Genomic DNA, 15,523 nt, shown 5'->3' on the forward strand with positions numbered 1-15,523 from the left:
AGCCCAAGTCAGAATTGCCAGCTTAGACTCACAAACCGTTGCCGAGGTTGAGTCAATAATGATGGAGGATCTCCCAGTGAAGGTCACTGAAATATCCACAAAACTTGGATTTTCTCAAGACTGTCTCAACCGGCATGAAGTGGCACTTCTTCTTCTTCTTCTTTTGTATGCATCTTTTGTATGCACCACACATGTACACAATCACCAATCCATATCCACGCTATCTTCCATTCCTGCCGCCAAGTACCCAATTCAAGATTACCCCTATCTACTCCTTCTGTGGCCACTACCTTTCCAGGGAGATTATTCCATGCAATTATTACTCTACAAGGGAATGACCCCGACCTTACTGTCCTCACCCTCCTCTTTACTACAAAACTGTCTCAGAAGTACACATGCAGCAAGTTATTTGGAGCAGAAACCGAAGTAATATCTGTAGAAAAGAGAAGAGCCAACTTTGCGGCGTAATTTGATCTTGTCGAGTTTTGAGGTCAGATTGGGAGAATTGATAAGTCGAATTACTTTGGAATCAATTCTGTCCAGTAAGTATGTGGAGCTAGAACCGCCCCAGATATGAGAGCAGTACTCCATACAAGGACGAATCAATCCTTTATAGATTTGAAGCAACTGTTTCGAGGAGAAGAATCTTCGACATCTGAACAGGACTACGAGTTTCTTAGAGGCAGACTTAGCCATTTGTGTAATGTGTGGGTTCCACGATAAATTTGATGTTAGGGTAATTGTTACGGATTCGTCACTACCGTTGTGGTGGTTTGCATCCACTGTAAATATTTCTGATTCCATGTACTATTATTGTTGTTTTCAAAAGATTTATTGTTCATGAACTGTTTTCAAAAGGTAAAAAAGTTAATGTTAAAAGAAACAGGAAACCGGGTCGGGAACCGGACGACGAAGAGGAAGAAGAGGGAGAAAAAAGGCGGAGCAAGTGGAGTCGGACAAGAAGCATAGCTGCTTCTTGGTCTGGAGCGAGCGTTGGCGAGCAGGAGTCACGAGTGAGCTTTGGGTTTCCCAGGAAAGGGATTCCTGCGACAGAGTGGTTATCGCTGTGACAGATTAACCTGCGTGTCAGGTTTTGCGATCGATTCCGGAAGAGAATCGTTGCACTGCCGTTACGTCTCGAGTACGGCCGTCGGCCATTTTGACTCGCGTGCTTCGCGCGTCGAGCAAGGTTTCTTTGCTTCATCAGCAGTTTTCACCGCTTTCAGACGTATCTGGTGTGTGTGTGTGCACCGTGGCTTTTGAAGATTAATTTGCAGTTCGCCAACTGAGCCGTGAAAGTCCATACCCGAGGGTGTGATTTCCCAGTCGCCTTGAGGGCGCCTTTGTTTGTGCAGCTTTGGGGCTGTGTGACTGTACTTGCCATCTGCACGGGATTCTCGTCTCGATTGGACATCGTTCTGGCGATCGCTGGAGCGAATCGACTCCGGCTTGAAACCGGAATCAACTTGGGTTTGAAGCCGGGAAAAAGACATTGGGAATGTTCTGGTTTCACTCACTTGGAGCACAGTGAGTTATATATTGCGAAACTGATGGTACCATCATAGGATATATTGATTGTACTTTTGATTACTATTATTGTTGTACTGTTATTCTTGTGTGATCTTAATACAATATTTGTTTGTGAGTAACAATTGGTGTGGCTTCAACATTGATCTTTGACATACGGAATAACACATTTTTCTGCCGTGACTCCTCTCGGGGCTCGGAGGTACACTGTGACCAGGGGGTCGGGGAGGAGCACGTAAGTCATACCTAGTAGGTTTATTGAATCACAGTGAAATTGTGGAGCTTTCAAAGGAGATTGGAGAGTTTGAGAGGAGTTTTAGAGAGAGAGAGAGATAGGAAGAAATTGATTTTAGAAGCATTAAACTTAACCTGATTACATTTACCCTACTGGGAAATCTTGTCTTTCTTGGAAATCTTGTCACAGGTGGCTGTGATCAAACGAGATGTAGATCGAGTGAGGGAAGATGGCCAGATGGAATAAACAAGGAGGAATGTAATGTCGAGTCATCAGCATGCATCAGGCTTGTAAAATATTATAAACCACAAATACATATGATTACCTTTTTAAACAGTCGTTAATGCTGTTTATAAGATTAAACAAAGAAATTTGGAGGAATCCCGACATCCGTGAGGTAAGTTTTACTTACAGAACTGAGCGAAGATCTACTGTAATCTATATACCCCACAAGAGTTGGGTAAATAACATGACCCATCCTGCCACAAAAGTGGCGTTTTTTGTAACGGCCTTTTGAAACCCACCAATTAAGATTTTGTTGTTGTAACGGCCTTTTGAAACCCACCAATTAAGGTTTTGTTTTGAAAACCACCAATGAAACACACTTTTCCTGCTATTTAATACGAAACTCAAAGGCAGGAAGACCTGGATGTGCCCCTATACCAAGCAGCTAGCTAGTGCTTGCCAAGCCAGCCGTTCCTTAACGGTTTTGAATTGAGTGCTTGCTCAAATGCTGAAACCACTTGGCGATCTCTCCACAAGAAACTTGGTAAATGAACACACCCAATGTTCTTGAGACACGACCATAGAGAGACTGTAATCTATATACCCCAAAGAGGAATGACCCTTCCTGCTGCTCCCGTAGTGAGCGGGTGTACTCGTAAATTAAAATGTCGGTCGGTGGAGTCAACCGTCCTAATAACATCATAGACGTAATGACGTAGCATGACGGACAAACACAAAACTGCCGCTACTTTAATATGTAGATGATATATTTTAACCTCCAGTAACTTTGCAGTCACTATGAAGGGATTAGTGTTACGATTAGATTTACTATAATATTAACGTTATGTTATCATTATTATGAAAATGATATTAGGAAAAAAAAATAAGGCCAATTCCTTACTTCCGCGTTATTTGTACCGCACACTGCTTATCATCGATTCATGAACCATACACTGCTGCTTCAATCCATTAACTTTGCAATAACGACAAAAGGATTGCAGTGTTACGATTACATTTACTATATTATTAATATTAATGTTGTTATTATTATTATTACGAAAACAACACTACTGTATTAAGAAACCTGGGCTACTTTGTCCAAAGCGGCATGAAGGTGAGCCATGAAGGCATGAAGCCTAAGGCTTACACATACCGTGTCGTTGGAAGACCTGTAACTTTCGAATATTTGATGATCATTTTAACAATCGGTTTGATCGTGTTTCACACTGAATGAAAAACATAAAGGTAGAGCATGCCGACTATTATACAACAGGTGCGACAATATGGTTGGCTTGAACGACATTGGAATCAAAATGGCAGAGTGTGGAGTCAGCCGTTTACGACTGATGTCATTACGGCGCACATCACATCACTCTGCCATGTGATCAGATCTTCAGCTCTGATTGGTATACGTTTGAGGGTACATACTGTCGTGTGATTCCCTCCCAGTTGACACCAGGGGAGTCACGGATGGCCAATAGCAAGCTTTTAACTCTGAAGGCGATGATCAAATGCAGATTTCACTATATATGCGCGGGAGGAAGAAAGAAGAAGAGGAAGCTGAAGAGCTTACCTGTGGTACCGCCATAGTCCTCAAATGTGCGGAAAATAACTCGCACAAAAACGGATTTAAAATGAACAAAATGAAACAGGTTTTATAAAAATTAATGCCGGTAACAAAGAAACGCACGATAAACTAAATTCATAAACGGGATCCTCCACACCAGACTTGAACACAGACGAAGGGATAAAAGAACGTTGGAAAATAAAAACGTGTGGTTTATCGTGCCCTTAGCTCTGATCAGCTCGGGGGGAGGGGAGGTGGGGGGGGGGGGGGGGGGGAGGGAGCGGGGTCTCGCCAGGATTCGACAAAGCCCCGGAGGTCCGTGCACGGGAACACACCCAGCAGGCCTCGACGCGCCCTTGTTCACCAGGCCTCGTCACGCTACAGCGGCAAGCCGAGCATCGTTTCCGCCTGCAAGACCCTGCACGTCTCGCGGCGGCGTCCCCGACCATGGTCCATTGTCTTCCCCCAGAGTCCGGAACCAGGAGGAGAGAGTCGATAGCAGAGGAAGGCGTGAGGGGCAAGAGAGAGATAAGGCAAGAAAAAGGCAAGAGTGACGGCAAGGAGCAGAAGGCAAGAGAGAAGGGCAAGAGAGGAGGGCAAGAGAGAGAAAATGTCGTTCCGAGAGTTCTTTTAACGTGGGGTTGTGACGTCATCAGCGCTTCTCCACCAATGCCTGCCGACCACCACCACCTCGTTCAACTCTCCACCAATCCATGCACCGCTTCTTGCTCGCCCTTCTTTCACCAATCAGCGAGTGCCTTCTTGCTCCACCCTGGCCAATCACGGCCCCTCGGGGCATGTCCTCAGACTGCCCGAGCTATGTGTGGCGATGTAGATGGTGGTGTCCATCGGCGTTGTTCAGAAATGGCTTCCGGTTGGTTTTATTGTTATTATTTAGTGCAATTAATGGGTATTTCCTCACTAGTATCTATTGCGGTGCCATAAGGGACAAAGGATGTAAATCACATAGGGTAAGACATACAGGGGATAATTTATCCTTATGCCCTAAGCTAGTAAACATGCCCCGCCCCCTCGTGACAGGGACAGATATACACTTATCCGACATTCGGCTAAACAAAAATTACATGGCGATTGTTCTTATCACGATCATTGGAGCACCTACCTCTACAAATCTACCTGACTCTACATATCACTACCTCACAAACATAACAATACATACATAAGGACAAACACTGTTATAGACGGCATAGCCCAATGTTAAAAAAAAAAAATCAAAAAAAAAAATCACAAAATACACGGCCTGTGATTTTTTTTCCCGGCAGAGATCGAGTAATATGTTTTGTGAAGATCGTGTATTGGGGTTGCATAGTGATTCGTTGTCAATACAAATTTAACTATCATAGTGTTTCACATGTGCCCGTTATTAAAAAGATTGCTTTACACAGGTTTATTTTAACACCTCAGTGTTCAGGCTTTGAATGAGTATGTTCTTATATCCTGCCTGCGTTTTTCCCGGCAGAGATCGAGTAATATGTTTTGTGAAGATCGTGTATTGGGGTTGCATAGTGATTCGTTGTCAATACAAATGTAACTATCATAGTGTTTCACATGTGCCTGTTATTAAAAAGATTGCTTCACACAGGTTTATTTTAACACCTCAGTGTTCAGGCTTTGAATGAGTATGTTCTTATATCCTGCCTGCGTTTTTCCCGGCAGTGATCGAGTAATAAGTTTTGTGATCGACATGCAAGAAATGTTCAAATACGTATTTCATCGAGTTTCCCCAGGCAACGCCGGGAATTTCAGCGAATGGTCGAACAAAATAAATGTTACCGTTGGAACAGCTGCATTAAACTCATAGTTTCTTCTTCTTCTTCACTCTTGGAAAGATGAGCTTTTTAAACAGGCATATAAAGAGGGGTGGGGAGACGAGAGGGGGGGGAGGCGAGAGGGGGGGCGAGAGGGGGTGGGGAGGCGAGAGGGGGTGGGGAGGCGAGAAGGGGTGGGGTCAACGAACACCGATTTTTGTTCCAAGTAAATCGATTAATACTGTTGCGGCCCGCGGATAAGATGTTGTGTTTGCTGAGCGGATGGCCCCGCGGTCGTACAGTTACCCCGACTAACCCGATTCCCGAACGTTGGCCGGATCGCGCCACAGATATTCAATAGGGAAAAGACTAAGGCGACACGGATATGAAGAAGAAGCAGACAAAAAGGTTGGAAATACGAATATAATTTATTTGCTATTTACAGGCTCAAAAAAAACCAAGGAGAAGGAAAGATAATAAAATAATATACAGAAGATATTAGAGACACAGTGCAAATTCCTTATACAAGCTTAATTAAATACCCAGGACAGAACAAACAAAACAAACTCACGTACACAAGAGGATGGAAAGGCAGGAGGTGGATGGCTGGAGGGAGAGGAAGGTCCAAGGGGGTCCTGCAGCACGATCGGCGCGTTTAGCAGCCGCCGCTCCTTCGCGGCCCTGCTCAAAACCGCCGTCCAGGCCCCAAGCGGCTGTTGTTGCTGCTGTGGCCGCCGCTGCTGCTGCTGTTGTCTGCTGCTGCGGCGGTGGACGTCGCGCGCTTTTCCAGGACTACAACAGGCTTCTTGCTGTTAAGTACTGCTCAGTCCAACCTTGGCGAGCAAGGCGACGAATAGCAGGCTTTGTGCTTTCCGGGATGTCCTCTCCTTGGATGTTCTCTATGTTCTCTTTCTTGGTCCAACCACTCTTTCTCTCTCTTGGTCCAATCACTCCTCACCACCGACCACTCAACGCTTCTTGCGCGCGCGCCTTTATAACGCCTCCGGCGATCAAGCCGCCGGCCTTCAGGACACGCCCATCGGTGTGCTCACCTCGGCCCTGGTTGGTCGCGCGACCCTCTGGCTCCGCCCTTGATGACGACGGGCGGGCACGCCCGTCTTCCCCGACCCGAGCACATGTTCAATGGTGGTTTTGGAGGGGATGTAATTGGCAATCGAGGCTTGGCAATGACGAAAGGGGATGTGAAAGGAAATGGAGATTTTGGGGATGGGAATGAAAGGGGATCTATTCTTATTTAATGCAGTGCAATGGTGTCATCTTAATGGAAGACAAGGCCTTACCCTAATACACATAATAAAGATATAACTATCAACCAGGGAGAAATCTATGATTGGCTAACGTGTATGCTTTATGGACTAATTATGGGACGCCCTTTGACCTTTACACTACGGAGGTATTTACAAGGAATCATTACATTTTACAGAGGGTGATATTTACAACAATTTACTATACAATACAACACAATAAAAAAATACAATCCTCATATCCGCAACAATACCTTTCGGCAGCAATTCCAACAACATATCCACAACTAAACTTAAGCTAGCAGGTCCATCGCGTCCAAATTCCTCTCTGCATCCATTCTTAATAATGTCACATTATTAAGGTTCTTGTAGAAATTTAAAAAAAATTGGTGAAAAAACTTTCCTAAATTTGTCATGCGTGCGAAAATAGAGAAACTTTCCAAAAATACCACATTCTCGATGTGGAGAGTAAAAGAAGGGTGTTGGCAGGACAGAGGGGAGCGTTGGCAGGACAGAGAGGGGGGCGTTGGCAGGGCAGAGAGGGGGGCGTTGGCAGGGCAGAGAGGGGGGCGTCGGCAGGGCAGAGAGGGGGGCGTCGGCAGGGCAGAGAGGGGGGCGTCGGCAGGGCAGAGAGGGGGGCGTCGGCAGGGCAGAGAGGGGGGCGTCGGCAGGGCAGAGAGGGGGGCGTCGGCAGGGCAGAGAGGGGGGCGTCGGCAGGGCAGAGAGGGGGGGCGTCGGCAGGGCAGAGAGGGGGGCGTCGGCAGGGCAGAGAGGAGGCGTCGGCACGACAGAGAGGAGGCGTCGGCACGACAGAGAGGAGGCGTCGGCACGACAGAGAGGAGGCGTCGGCACGACAGAGGAGGCGTCGGCACGACAGAGAGGGGGCGTTGGAAAACAAGGGGGTGAGGGGTTGCAAAGACAAGGGGTTGAGGGGTTGCAAAGACAAGGAGGTGAGGGGTTGCAAAGACAAGCGGGTGAGGAGTTGCAAAGACAAGGGGTTGAGGGGTTGCAAAGACAAGGAGGTGAGGAGTTGCAAAGACAAGGGGTTGAGGGGTTGCAAAGACAAGGGGTTGAGGGGTTGCAAAGACAAGGGGGTGAGGAGTTGCAAAGACAAGGGGGTGAGGAGTTGCAAAGACAAGGGGGTGAGGGGTTGCAAAGACAAGGGGGTGAGGAGTTGCAAAGACAGGGGGTTGAGGGGTTGCAAAGACAAGGGGGTGAGGAGTTGCAAAGACAAGGGGTTGAGGAGTTGCAAAGACAAGGGGTTGAGGGGTTGCAAAGACAAGGGGGTGAGGGGTTGCAAAGACAAGGGGGTGAGGGGTTGCAAAGACAAGGGGGTGAGGGGTTGCAAAGACAAGGGGGTGAGGAGTTGCAAAGACAAGGGGCGAGGGGTTGCAAAGACAAGGGGGTGGGAGGGGGGTTGCAATGACAAGGGGGTGAGGAGTTGCAAAGACAAGGGGGTGGGGGTTGCAAAGCCAAGGGGGTGGGAGGGGGGTTGCAATGACAAGGGGGTGAGGGGTTGCAATGACAAGGGGGTGAGGGGTTGCAATGACAAGGGGGTGAGGGGTTGCAATGACAAGGGGGTGAGGGGTTGCAATGACAAGGGGGTGGGTGGGGGTTGCAAAGCCAAGGGGGTGGGAGGAGGGTTGCAAAGACAAGGGGGTGGGAGGAGGGTTGCAAAGACAAGGGGGTGGGAGGAGGGTTGCAAGGACAAGGGGGTGGGTGGGGGTTGCAAAGCCAAGGGGGTGGGTGAGGGTTGCAAAGCCAAGGGGGTGGGTGGGGGTTGCAAAGCCAAGGGGGTGGGAGGGGGGTTGCAAAGACAAGCGGGTGGGAGGGGGTTTGCAAAGACAAGCGGGTGGAGGGGGGGGTTGAGAAGAAAAAGAGGGATTGCAAAGACAAAGGGGTGAGGGGGTTGCAAAGACATGGGGGTGGGGGGTGGTTGGGAAGATAAAGTGGGATTGCAAAGACAAGGGGGTGATGGGGGTTGCAAAGACATGGGGGTGGGGGGTGGTTGGGAAGATAAAGTGGGATTGCAAAGACAAGGGGGTGATGGGGGTTGCAAAGACAAGGAGGTGGGAAAGATAAAGGGGGAACGCAAAGGCAAAGGGGGATCGCAAAGGCAAAGGGGGATCGCAAAGGCAAAGGGGGATCGCAAAGGCAAAGGGGGATCGCAAAGGCAAAGGGGGATCGCAAAGGCAAAGGGGGATCGCAAAGGCAAAGGGGGGAGGGGGAGGAGGAGGGGGGAAAAGGGTTCAAAAGGCAAGGGGGTCGGGGATGGAAGGTTGGGAGGATAAGTGCTCGCGTAAGTTGGAAAGGAAAGGGTGTGGCGCTTGTGGGAGACCTTCTCGCCTCACAATAAACCCCTCAACTTAAGCGTATAATCAGGGAAATGGGAAAACAAACGCGCAAACGAACGGGGTCAAAGCGGGTGCGGTGCAAACAAACAAGACTCAAGACAAGAGGTTCGGCCATAACCCGATGAACTGAAGGGAAAACTACTCAAAACGGACACTTACACACACATAGCTCCACCAAGTAGGCGTAGTAAGACCAACATATGACCAGAGTGATGAACACCACAGGAATCCAGTTAATGAGGCGCATGCAGCCCCGAACGGTAACCCATGGAGCCATGACTAACTCACGGGCCTCAAGCAGCGAAAGCACCACGAACACTTCCGCATGGGCGCAGTCAACCACGCCTCCTTTGATTCATTATGCTCGCTTCCTCATTCATTCTGGCAGTTTAACAACGAATTAGAATAAATTCCCTTTTCACAGTCATATGAACTTTTCTTCTTTACCGATGTAATTATTTAATTTCTGTTTATTTGTGGGGATTTTTTTTTTATTCATTCCTTGGACGTTGAGCACACGTCACCCCGTCCTGTGGTATTTTGGGAATGAAAGTTGAGGCGCGTGTGCATTTTTTTTATTCCGGCAGTTTTTTTTTATTCATTCAAAAACATTAATTAATTTCGACTGAGGTGTTTTAAAATGGTGGTAAAGCGCGGCGTTACGCGCGCTGCTTGTGAGCAAGGAGGAAGCGGACAAGCGGTAACATATAAACGTCTTTATTGTAAGACTACACTGTAACACTGTACTGTCCCGTCCCGGGCTGGGCGCCCGGTGTATATCATGAGGCCACGCCTACCCCTGGTGCGTGGCCACCGCCCACCTGGTGCGCGGAATGATGTCACCACGCCAGTGGGCTTTTGTGTCCGCCACACGCGCCCCCCCAGAATTCCCGCGCACCTGGAGGGCCAGTTTGCGGGGCAGACGAATGACCCGGCCGAAGCGCCCCCTGGCGATCGGCGGCGTCCGGGGTGCAGGGATGCCAGGTGGGATGCCCCTGGCTGCCCCTGGGATGGGTGCAGGACCGGGGGGCGGCGTGGCGGCGGGGCTGGGCGGTGCCGGGGGTCCGCCCGCAGGAGGGCGGCCCCGACGTGGGGGTCGGGCCACTGGCGGTGGATGGTCCACATCGAGGTGGGCCGGCTTGAGGCGGTCTACCGAAACGCGGTCAGGAGTACCGCCGATGTCCAGGGTGAAGTGCTTCGCCCCGGTCTCCAGCACGCGGAAAGGCCCGTCGTACGGGGGCCGCAGTGGTGTCCGATGGGCATCGTGGCGGACGAAGACGTACTCCGCCGTGCGAAGCTCCGGGGCGACGTGCGTCGGTGGGTGCCCGTGGCATGCCGTTGGCACCGGGGCGAACCTCTGGGCGGTCTCTTGTAGAGCGGAGCGCTGCTGTGCCGCGGACCATGGTGCCGTGGAGTCGGGGAGGAACTCGCCCGGCACCCGCAGCGGTTGCCCGAAGACCAATTCCGCCGCGGATGCGCGCAGGTCCTCCTTGGGCGCCGTCCGGAGGCCCAGCAGGACCCAGGGGAGCCTGTCGACCCAGCCGCCGTCGCGGAGGGTGGCCCGGAGCGCGGCCTTCAATGAGCGGTGAAATCGCTCACACAGGCCGTTAGCCTGGGGATGGTAGGCCGTGGTTCGGTGCAGCCGGACCCCGAGCCCCTGCGCAACCGCCCCCCAGAGCTCCGAGGTGAACTGGGGGCCGCGGTCGGATGAGATGTCTGAGGGGGCGCCGAACCGGGCGACCCAGGTGGCGATGAAAGCCTGCGCGACATCGGCCGCCGTTGTCGACGCCAAGGGCACGGCCTCCGGCCACCGGGTGGTGCGGTCCACCATGGTGAGGACGTAGGTGAAACCCCGCGAGGGGGGCAGAGGTCCCACCAGGTCCACGTGGACGTGGTCAAACCGGCGTTCCGGCACCGTGAACGGGGCCAACGGGGCCTGGGTGTGCCGGTGCACCTTGGCGCGCTGGCACGCGAGGCACGTCCTGGCCCAGCCGCGGACGGCCTTCCGGAGGCCATGCCAGACGAACTTGTCGGCGATCAGCCTTTGGGAGGCCCTCGCGCCCGGGTGGGACAGGCCGTGGATGGCGTCAAACACCTGGCGCTGCCAGCCCGCGGGCACGATGGGGCGAGGACGCCCGAGGGAGACGTCGCACAAGAGGGCCGCGCCCGCGCCGTCAAACGGCACCTCGGTGATGCGGAGGCCCGTGACGGCGGTCCGCAAGGCCTGGACGTCGGGGTCAGCGGCCTGGTCCGCTGCCATCCGGGCATAGTCGATGCCGAGGTGGACTGCGTGGGCGACGGCCCGGGAAAGGCAATCCGCCACCGGGTTGTCCTTCCCCGCGACGTGCTGGATGTCCGTCGTGTACTCGGACACGGCCGAGAGGTGACGCTGCTGCCGGGCCGACCACGGCTCGGTGACTTTGCCCATCGCAAAGATCAGCGGCTTGTGGTCGACGAAGGCAGTGAACGCCCGGCCCTCGAGCAGATGGCGGAAGTGCCTGACCGCCAAGTGAAGTCCGAGCAACTCGCGGTCGAAGGTACTGTAACGGCGTTCGGGCGGGCGAAGCTGCCGGCTAAAGAACGCCAGCGGTTGCCAAGCTCCACGCACCCATTGCTCATGCACTGCGCCCACCGCGTAGTCCGAGGCATCGGTGGTGAGGGCGATCGGTGCATCGGGCGCCGGGTGCGCGAGCATGGTGGCGTTAGCCAAGGCGAGCTTCGCGCCCGTGAACGCCGTGTCCATCTGCTCGGTCCAGGTAACGTCGCCTTTGCCCGGCTTACCTCGGAGAGCTTCGTGCAGGGGGCGCAGGAGCTGGGCGATACGGGGCAGGAACCGATGGTAAAAGTTCACCATGCCCAGGAACTCCTGCAGCCCTCTGATCGTGCGGGGGCGCGGAAACCCCTTCACCGCCTCCACCTTGGCCGGTAGGGGGACGGCTCCGTGCCTGGTGACACGGTGCCCCAGAAAATCGATTGTGGCGGCGCCGAACCGGCACTTTGCGGGGTTCACAATCAGGCCATGCTGGCCCAGGCGTTCGAAGAGCGTGCGGAGGTGGCGTAGGTGCTCTTCGCGGGACGCGCTGGCGACGAGGATATCGTCCAGGTAAACGTAGACAAAATCCAAGTCGCGCAGGACGCTGTCCATCAGTCGCTGGAACGCCTGAGCCGCATTCTTCAGACCGAAGGGCATGCGCAAGAACTCGAAGAGTCCGAATGGCGTGATGACCGCCGTCTTCGGGACGTCCTCCGGCCTGACGGGGACCTGATGGTAGCCGCGTATGAGGTCCACCTTCGAGAAGAAGGACCTGCCCGCCAAACGGGCGGAAAAGTCCTGAATGTGGGGGACGGGGTAGCGGTCGGGAGTCGTGGCGTCATTGAGACGGCGATAGTCCCCGCACGGTCGCCATCCCCCGCCGGGCTTCGGCACGATGTGCAGCGGCGACGCCCAAGCGCTCTCTGAGCGCCGAACGATGCCGAGTCGCTCCAGGGTAGCGAACTCCGCTTTTGCCACCGCCAGCTTCGTCGGCTCGAGGCGGCGTGCCCGGGCGTAGACCGGTGGCCCGACGGTGGGGATGTGATGGGCCACCCCATGCTTGACGGCCCCCGCCGAGAAGGTGGGCCGCGTGAGGGCCGGGAAGCCGGCGAGGAGGCGGGTGAATGCGTCCGCTGCCGGAAGCGTACAGACCAACGTGGCCGGAACCGAATCGTTCGGCAAGCCGCTTGGCAAGCCGCTCGTTGAGCTGGGCAACGCACAAGCGAGCGAGCTGAACGTCTCGGCCTGGACAAGCCGTCTGCGCTTGACGTCGACCAGGAGCCCATTAGCGCACAGGAAGTCCGCGCCAAGCAGTGCCATGGGCACGTCGGCGGTGACGAACGTCCATCGGAAAACCTGCCCTCCAAACCGCAGAGAGAGGCAGCGTTTTCCGTACGTACGGATGGGCGTCCCGTTCGCGGCAAGCAGCGCGGGGCCCCCACCCGCGGCGTGCTTGTCTGACGTGCCGGCGGGAATGACACTCACCTGCGCTCCCGTGTCGCACAGGTAACGGCGCCTGGAGAAGGTGTCCGTTATGAACAGCAGGCTGTTCGAATGGCCGGCGCTCATCGCCACTATTGAGCGCCGGCCCGGGCGTTTCCCGACCCGTTGAAGGAGCACGGCGGATGACACCGCCGAGCTTCGTGGCCGAACTTGGCGTGGAACCAGCACCAGGTGGTGGAGCTGGAGGAGCGCGGCTGGCTCCGCCAGGCCGGTGGAGTTGGCGGGTTTCCCCGCGGTGGCGGTTTTCGCCGCGGCGGTGGGCGGGGCGTGGCGGCGTTCACGAGGTGCATATCAGCATGCTGCTGAACATCAGCGTGCTGTAGAAGCTGATGCTGTGGAACATGCTGCTGAACATCAGCGTCGAGGGCCGTGACGGCCACGCCGACGCTCGCCCGCATGTCCGAAGCGGCGAAGTACCTGTCCGCCTCGGCCGCCAATGCTCGGGGTTCCGTTAGCTCGGTCCCGGCCAACGCGAGGCGGACCTGCGCTGGAAGTTGGCGCCGGAAAAGCGCCCGGAATAGCGAACCGGGGGCTTCGTCGCCCAACAGTGACAGCATATGGTCCATTCGGACCGACGGGCGCGTCTCACCGAGCTCGGGGAGATCCAGGAGGCGGTCGGCCCGTGCGTCGTCCGTAAGGCCGAACGTGGCTAGGAGTAGCCGCTTGAGTGCCTCGTACTTGTGGCCGTTCGGTGGGTGGCGAAGGACGGACACAACTCGAGCGGCCGTGCCGGGCCCGAGGGAGGCGACGACGTGGCAATAGCGCGTGTCATCGCCGGTGAGGCGCCGAAGCTGAAATTGGGCTTCGGCCTGGACGAACCAGACTTCGGCCTGAGCCTCCCAAAATTCCGGAAGTTTGACGAAGTCGGCCATGGCGATGGCGTCGCGTGTGGAAGGATCGCTCCAGCAGATCCAACGTCGAGGGTCACCAGTAAAGCGCGGCGTTACGCGCGCTGCTTGTGAGCAAGGAGGAAGCGGACAAGCGGTAACATATAAACGTCTTTATTGTAAGACTACACTGTAACACTGTACTGTCCCGGGCTGGGCGCCCGGTGTATATCATGAGGCCACGCCTACCCCTGGTGCGTGGCCACCGCCCACTTGGTGCGCGGAATGATGTCACCACGCCAGTGGGCTTTTGTGTCCGCCACAGTGGTTCATTATTGCGAACACAGATATATAAGATTGCGAAGACTTTGATTCCAAGTTCCTTGGAAGGCAAGTCGTATTATTACGTTAGATGGCGGAAGAACCCTTGTCAGGGGCGGATCCGGGGGGGGGGGGGTGCAGGGGGTGCCTGACCAGATAGTCAGGTTCACGATGTCAATAAATTATATTTCGTTCAAAATCATGGTAGATTAGCAAACCTATACATTTTTGGAAAGGTTATAGCATAAGGAAACTAAAAATCAATGTTTACATTTGGAGAGATACCTGTATAGCGGCCATTTTGGATTTTCAAAATGGCCACTGTAAAATACATATTTTGTTCTATTTCTGCCTCTAATTACCCTAAAAACTTTTTAAAATATACTAAACCTATATTTTCAGGGACAAGGAATTCAATGAAAGTATTTTAGGGGTCGCGGAAGGCGAGAGAACGAGGCCATTCGTAGGGTTCGAAGTTGGTTTATTCAAACAGCAAGATCCAGCACACTAAAAGCGAACGGAGGTCGGCATGCTTATATAAAGCCAAAAGCCCTCTTCGGAGGACGTGGCTCCGGCAACCGCGCGTGCGTCACGTCCGCACAACCACAAGTCCAACAGGCCCGTGCACGTGTATTATGCCCAAATAAGGTAATCACATAAGGTAACCGCCACATGCGGTTACCTGCACATAAGGTAACCGCCACATACGTCCCCCCAGAATGCACTCCACGGGCCTATGCGTAGGCCGAGGCGACCGAGGGGCTGGGCAAGTCCTCGGGGGAGGCTGCCGAGGTTCCTCGCGGGCCTCCCGAGGTTGCAGGTCGCGGGTGCAGTGCCGAGAAGGCTCGAGCGGTGCACGCAAAAAGCGGGTGAGCCAACCGAGGGGCTGGTCAAGGCCTCGGGGGAGGCTGCCGAGGTTCCTCGCGGGCCTCCCGAGGATGCAGGGTCGGAGAAGTAGTTGCGGTTGTAGTTGTAGTTGCGCGAGGGTGACGAAGCAGCCATGCCACTAACGTCAGCACGCGCGAAGGTGACGAAGCAGCCGTTCCGCCAACGTCAGTGCGCGCGAAGGTGACGAAGCAGCCGTGCCTTCGGAGGGTCTTGGAGTAGGCTCGCCCCTCCGGTTGTAGAGGAGGAGCCGAGCGCGGTGCGCAAACCTCATAGTCATGGCCGTCATCGTTACCGAAACTCCGGCATTTCGAAACCGCGTTCGAAACTGCGCCCGAAGCCGTGCGGGAGAAGCCGGCGTCACCAGCTTAGGTGGCTTCCCTGGCTCGGGCGCGCTTGCCGTGTTCGTTCGCAGCCCCCGAATCCGTTCGGGGGCAGTCGGAGGTCACCAGTTTAGGGGTCGTGGAAGGCGAGAGAACGAGGCCATTCGTAGGGTTCAAAGTTGGTTTATT

The 15,523-nt window shown here is 54.1% G+C and overlaps 1 protein-coding gene across 2 annotated transcripts in view; it reads right to left on the reverse strand.

Annotated features, from left to right (window-relative positions):
- The window catches only part of LOC137439477 (palmitoyltransferase ZDHHC20-A), a 65,429-nt gene extending 56,141 nt beyond the window's left edge, over positions 1–9,288 (reverse strand). For both annotated transcript variants that reach the window (XM_068135252.2, XM_068135251.2), the window contains exon 1: positions 9,102–9,288. In XM_068135252.2, the coding sequence (XP_067991353.1) occupies positions 9,102–9,219 (118 nt within the window). In that variant the 5' untranslated portion in view covers positions 9,220–9,288. The remainder of the gene's footprint in view (positions 1–9,101) is intronic.
- Between the last annotated feature and the right edge of the window lie 6,235 nt (positions 9,289–15,523).

Source organism: Myxine glutinosa, chromosome 14, assembly GCF_964187855.1.
Source record: "Myxine glutinosa chromosome 14, kmMyxGlut1.1, whole genome shotgun sequence".
In the NCBI taxonomy this organism is placed as follows: domain Eukaryota; kingdom Metazoa; phylum Chordata; class Myxini; order Myxiniformes; family Myxinidae; genus Myxine; species Myxine glutinosa.